Source organism: Dermochelys coriacea, chromosome 1, assembly GCF_009764565.3.
Source record: "Dermochelys coriacea isolate rDerCor1 chromosome 1, rDerCor1.pri.v4, whole genome shotgun sequence".
In the NCBI taxonomy this organism is placed as follows: Eukaryota; Metazoa; Chordata; order Testudines; family Dermochelyidae; genus Dermochelys; species Dermochelys coriacea.
In genome coordinates, this window is record NC_050068.2 from 125,119,206 (window position 1) to 125,125,205 (window position 6,000).

Genomic DNA, 6,000 nt, shown 5'->3' on the forward strand with positions numbered 1-6,000 from the left:
ACTCAATTTGGATAGTTAGGTGTTGGCAGGACTTGGCAATTATACCTCAATTTAGAGCTTCTGCCTGCTGTCAGAGCTGTCCGTAATCGCTGTTTTGGCCTTTCACAAACTGGAGGCACTGGAGTTCTTTTTAGCAAGTCTAGCCCGTTTCAACAGGTAGTTGCCACAACAGTGACACAGGGGAAAACGTGTCTGTTTGCTTAAAGGATGCAAATGAACCGGTATACTTACTACCTTACAAGTGCACGTAACAGTAATAAATAGTGAGAACAACACAAGATTTGACTATTGAAATAGCTGACAGACTCACTAGATGCATTCTATTTGCCACTTCAAGTGCCTTCTGCTTTGCTGTTTCTATGGCATACTCATAAGGGGCTGCAAAAGATGACTTCTCAAGTGTCTCTTTAAACCAGGATGGAACTACCTCAAATCGGAGACCCTAAAATATACAAAGGAAAGGCAATGTAGCGAGCCTCATCAAATGTTTTGGAAAGAACCTGTAAAAGCAAAAGATTAAGTGGATTTTGCTCTTTTTTTATGTCTCATTTTCTCTACAGTGCAAATTACATTTAATTATGCAAATAATAAATTAGAATAGAGTGGAAGCTAATCCGAGACATATCGGTGTAAACTATCTAGTTATTTATTTTTAAAAATTAACCTACTATAAAATGCCAAGTGTCTTCAAGAGTCGAAGAAAAAGATAGATATTGGTAAAACCATATAAACAAACTGTAGAATTACAAAACTATTGCAAACATTACAATCTAGTCCAAACATTGCAAACTTCACTCATTCCATCAGCAGTATGCAATCAAAATTAAAACAGAAACAAATAACAAACCTAACTTCCCATTGTGTGCATTTCATCTGAGAAAAAACCCTGTTGCACTGAATTGTTTTGAATTTACTCTTAACATGCAAACATCTCAAAATAAAGGCAAGAAAATCTTTTACGAAAAACAAGTTTTACACTTGGAGTACTTATAATCATTTTACTCTTGCATGTAACCACCTAACCACAAATGCATGACATCTCTCTCCTTTAGGGTTTTCTATTACACTCATCAATGTAGTATCTGTGGGCTTCTCATGTAAATTAGATCTGTGTGGTGAAATCTTCAGTGAATATAATCTTGGCATTTACTTGTGCTGCACTGTGGATAAATTGGTATGAGTTTTGCTACACAACATTTAACTGAAACATAACTATCAAATGTATGCTTAGATGTAAATATTCACATGTAGCCAGAAATACACATATTAGGTTTGTCACAGCAACCTATTTAGTTTTCTGGATTTTTTCCCTAATTCCTGCCTCCAAACTACAGGTTCAATCTTGTTTCACCAGTGACTTAAATGAAATCAGGATTTCATCCTTGGACACATAATCTATGGTATGTTTGGATAGAGGGGAAGAAAGTGTGACTGAGAAAAAGCATAAGTGAAAAATTTTTTTGGATTATGTGATGTGATTTAGTGCAAACATACCCTCCTCCCCCACAAATAAAACACTAGCATTGTTTGTGTTTTTACTTCTATCAATCACCATTAATGTAAAGCATTGATCAAAATGTGTGCAACACAATTCTTTATATGAAGTGTAAAAATAAAAAAATATAAGTCCCATGGATACTATGACACTGTATGACTAACATTAACACTTAATGGGGTTTTTCCAAAAGTCCTGAAGGGCAGCAATGCAAAACCAATACACAGGGCCACAACTGTAAATTCAACAGTTAACACCAGCTGAGACTCTGGCACCGTGTATTCCATTCCACTATTATTCAAAGTGGTGGTCCGCAGACTGGTGCCAGCCTGTGAGCCACCAGCCGCCGTTCTACGCACACATTAGAAAAAAAAAATTGCCGGTCCCCAACACCAGATAGCTTGAGAAGCATCCTTTTCACTGACAGCTGACAACAGTAACAAGATAAAACATGTTTCAGAGTAGCAGCCCTGTTAGTCTGTATTCATAAAAAAAAAAAAAAAAAAAAAAAAAAAAAAAAAAAAAAAAAGGAGTACTTGTGGCACCTTAGAGACTAACAAATTTATTTGAGCATAAGCTTTCGTGAGCTACAGCTCACTTCATCAGATGCTGTAGCTCACGAAAGCTTATGCTCAAATAAATTTGTTAGTCTCTAAGGTGCCACAAGTACTCCTTTTCTTTTTAAGATAAAACATGTTATCGGGGTGAAAGTAACTTAAAGGACTTACTGGTACTCTAGAGTCCGGGGGGGGGGGGGCACCTGGACCGGAAGAGGCGGGGCCGGGCCCTTTAAATCAAGATTTAAAGGCCCCAGGTTTGCGGCTGGGAGCCCCGGCGCCTTTAAATCACCCCCCAGAGCTACAAGCTGCAGAGGCGGCTGGGAGCCCTGAGACTCTGGGGCAATTTAAAGGCCCCGGGCTCCAGCCGCCACTACCGCAGTGGAGCTCCGGGCCCTTTAAATCATTGCTGGAGCCCTGCTGCCGCTACCCCGTGGGATCGCGCAGTGGGGCTCGGACAGCGCTTTAAAGGGCCCGGGGCTCCCCGCAGCGGCCCTTTAAAGCACCAGCCTGGGGAGGACGATCCGGTGTGGCATAGCATACTAGCTCTTGCCGCTACACCGAACTGGACCGCACCAGCTTACTTTTACCTCTGCATGTTACTATTTTAGCTGGTTTCAGAGTAGCAGCCCTGTTAGTCTGTATTCGCAAAAAGAAAAGGAGGACTTGTGGCACCTTAGAGACTAACAAATTTATTAGAGCATAAGCTTTCGTGAGCTACAGCTCACTTCATTACCGCAAACATCCCTCCCTCTCTGCCCTTTGTTGCATGTATTGAGACCACCCCATAGCTTGACCTAACAAGTTTCACATCCTATACCTGGGAATTGGCATCACCCAATGGCATGTTCCTAAGAACTTCATTTTGTTCAGCTGCCTTGCCCCAGCCACACCAGCAGGCTACTTCCCAGCTGCATAACCTGCCTCCCGCCCCAAGACCCAGCTCAAATGCAATTTATTTAAAAGTATTGTTCTTCTGGTCACATAAGCCCACAAACACTGTCTTTCAACTTTAAAAATGTCAAGACGTCAACAACAGGGAAGGGGGGGGGGGGGACTAGCAGACTGTTAAACCACTCTCCTGTCTCCAAATGCATCCGATGCAGCGAGCTGTAGCTCACGAAAGTTGATGCTCTAATAAATTTGCAAAAAGAAAAGGAGGACTTGTGGCACCTGAGACACTAACAAATTTATTAGAGCATCAGCTTTCCTGAGCTACAGCTCACTTCTGCTCCCGAAAGCTTATGCTCAAAGAAATTTGGTAGTCTCTAAGGCGCCACAAGTCCTCCTTTTCTTTTTGTGCACAGACAGTCCAGCTGCGGCAGGGGCGTTTCCAGGGAGCAAACGTGGGCATTGGTGTCCAATCCGCCGCAATTAGACAACAGGGGCTGGCCGAGGGTGCCAGCTGACTGGGGCTGGTCAGTTGCTGGGCAGACTTCAGCTCCCACCTCCCCGGGTGCAGCCCGGGGCCATGAAACAGCCCCGGCGTCTAAGCGCAGCGCAGACCTACTCCGAGTGACCTCGCCCCTCCATCGCCCACTAGCCGCGGGCGGCCCAGGCGGCGCTGCCCCGGACTCACCACGTTGGCGAGGATCTCCTGCCGGCGCGGGGAGGCGCTGGCCAGCACCACCCTCTTGCTGACCAGCTTCCCGATCACCGGGTTCAGCGCCATGGCTGCGGCTGCGGGCAGGCCCGGGATCTCCCCCGCACGGCCCCGAGGCTCAGCAGCGCCAGGAAACCCGCCGCGCCGAGCCCTGGGGGGAGGGGGTGAGGAGCGGCGCGTTTATACGGCGCGGCGAGCTGGGAGGAGCGGGGCGGTAGGGCCGCCCCCGGCTCGGGAAGGCGGGCCCGGCGCTCTGCCCTGGGCGGGAGCCGCGTGCTCCGCTGAGGCTCCTGGCGGGGCGCTGGCCTGGCGAGCTGGGCACGTTGGAAATGGGACGGACGGACAGTCACTTACCTACCCCAAATATTCATGGCAGGTAGCTGGCGGGAATGGAGAGACAGAGGGCTGGAAAGTTGGATACGGGGGCGGATTCAGTCCAGGAGAGTCAGTCCTGCAGGTTTCAACTTCCGCCTGCAGTAGGGGGAACCTCGAGGGCTTAAAAATCAATATTCAGGCCCCCAAAATCAAGAGCCTGGTTTAAAACGCGTGCGATTAAAAGGAAAATACATACAGGGTTGCTTTCTGATTTTGGAACCCTTAGGGTACACTCACCTTGCATTTTCAACCTTTTCTCGGGCACCACAACGGCTAGATTTTATTTATTATTATTATTATTTTTTATTAATGAATGCTGACCTTCACCTGCCAACTCTTGATTCCAGCTGCTGAGGCTTTCAGAAAAATGCCAAATCACGTGAGACTTTTGATGAAACTGTGAGTTGGCAATACTGCAATCTCTACAGGATGTTTTCCTTTGAATAGCACTGAGGGCGGTCTACACACACTTCAGTAAAAGTATGGTGCTCAACCCTGAAAAGGGAGGTGGCTTAACTACACTGATGGGAGAAGCTCTCCTGTCCTGTTCACATAGGAGTGTCTTCATTAAAGTACTACAGCAGCTTTTTAAGCATCAGCCTGCTCTGAGTCCCATGGGGTGATCAAGATACATAGGAGTAAGGGACTAGCTTGATCTTTAACTGTTCATTTCCCCAACTTATTTCCAGTGTTTGGGTACTTTAGAAGGTGTAGAATTTTTTAACTTCTTTAGATAATATCATCATCCTTCACTCTTATGTCACATGATGCTGAATGTGAGGGTTTGCACACCCTATATATATATATATATATATATATTTCAAAATAAAAACCCTAAACATACATTTGCAAGAAATTTCTAGACATGGAACTGCTTAATATTTTTGTTATCAGTCCTTAGGCCAACTCAGTCACAAATAATCATGGAAAATCATTAAAGGGTTTATGTAGGTGGAAACTAATCAAAATTGCAAATGAAGACCACTTGTAGGTATGCATAAATAAGTGGGGAAATACTTATTTTGAAAGGTATCAGTACAAAAGTGATAGAATTTTCATTAGGAAATTCAGACAAAAGATAAAATTTCTGCAACCATAAAATGTGCAGCAATTGTTTTCCAGAAGTGAGACTGAAACATCCGTAAATGATGGAGTCCAGATATCACAGCCCCTCATCTGTCTTCTTAAGGGCCAGATTTTGAGCTCTTTGCTCCTGTTGATGAGCAATTCCTCATACAGTTAGTCTCACCAAAGTGAATGGAACTGTCCATGCGAGTACTTTTGCAGATTTTTGAAGTCAGAAAGGATTATTATGATCTAGTCTGACCAGTTTCTCACCAGTGGGAACAGAGGAGTCACAATCAGGCCTTCTAGGTAGGTGAAAGTTTTGCACCAAAGTTCAGATTCATCCTCATTAACTTTCAAGCAGCAATGTTGTGTCCTTTTCTTAATGGGTTTATTAAGAGTCATAGAGTTAAATATTCCACTTTTATTTTAAAAAATGCATACACACTCCAGGCAGTAAATTAGAATATCAGTTTGCACTGTAACTATGAAAGGATTCCATAAACAAGAGCAGCGTCTCAGTATTCCTGGGCTAAGAATCGTATCAGTGGGCAATGTAATTCTAAACATCAGAACAAAAATAATATGGGAATGGGAGATCTCTTTTCATGATAGCAATGAGTGACTTGTGGTTTGAGAAAGGACAATGACTGTAGTTAGAAAAGATTAGTGTTTGACTTTAAAGCTGCTTTAGCTCAAATCTTAAAATAAAAACAGCAATTAAAAGAAAAACTAAGGAACTTGTACTGAATTAAAAAAGGAAAGAAAATGCCCAGACTCGCTTCAATTGTTATCCTAGACCTACATTACTAAAAGCAATGGGAGTAATGGATTCTCCTTTCACTCTGTCAAACTTACCCCACAGAAAAGTGTTTAGGGAGTATTAGCTTTGGGAAGAGACCCTG

General features: G+C 43.8%; 1 protein-coding gene across 2 annotated transcripts in view; it reads right to left on the reverse strand.

Moving 5' to 3' along the window:
* Positions 1–3,866, reverse strand: part of ASMTL (acetylserotonin O-methyltransferase like) — a 57,213-nt gene extending 53,347 nt beyond the window's left edge. Inside the window, exons 1-2 of one of the 2 annotated variants that reach the window (XM_038402077.2) lie at positions 3,632–3,866; positions 311–442 (exon numbers count right to left, since the gene is read on the reverse strand). In XM_038402077.2, coding sequence (XP_038258005.1) covers positions 311–442; positions 3,632–3,724 — 225 coding nt within the window. In that variant the 5' untranslated portion in view covers positions 3,725–3,866. The remainder of the gene's footprint in view (positions 1–310; positions 443–3,631) is intronic. The other variant, XM_043497010.1, reaches the window with a different exon arrangement.
* Positions 3,867–6,000: the final 2,134 nt, after the last annotated feature.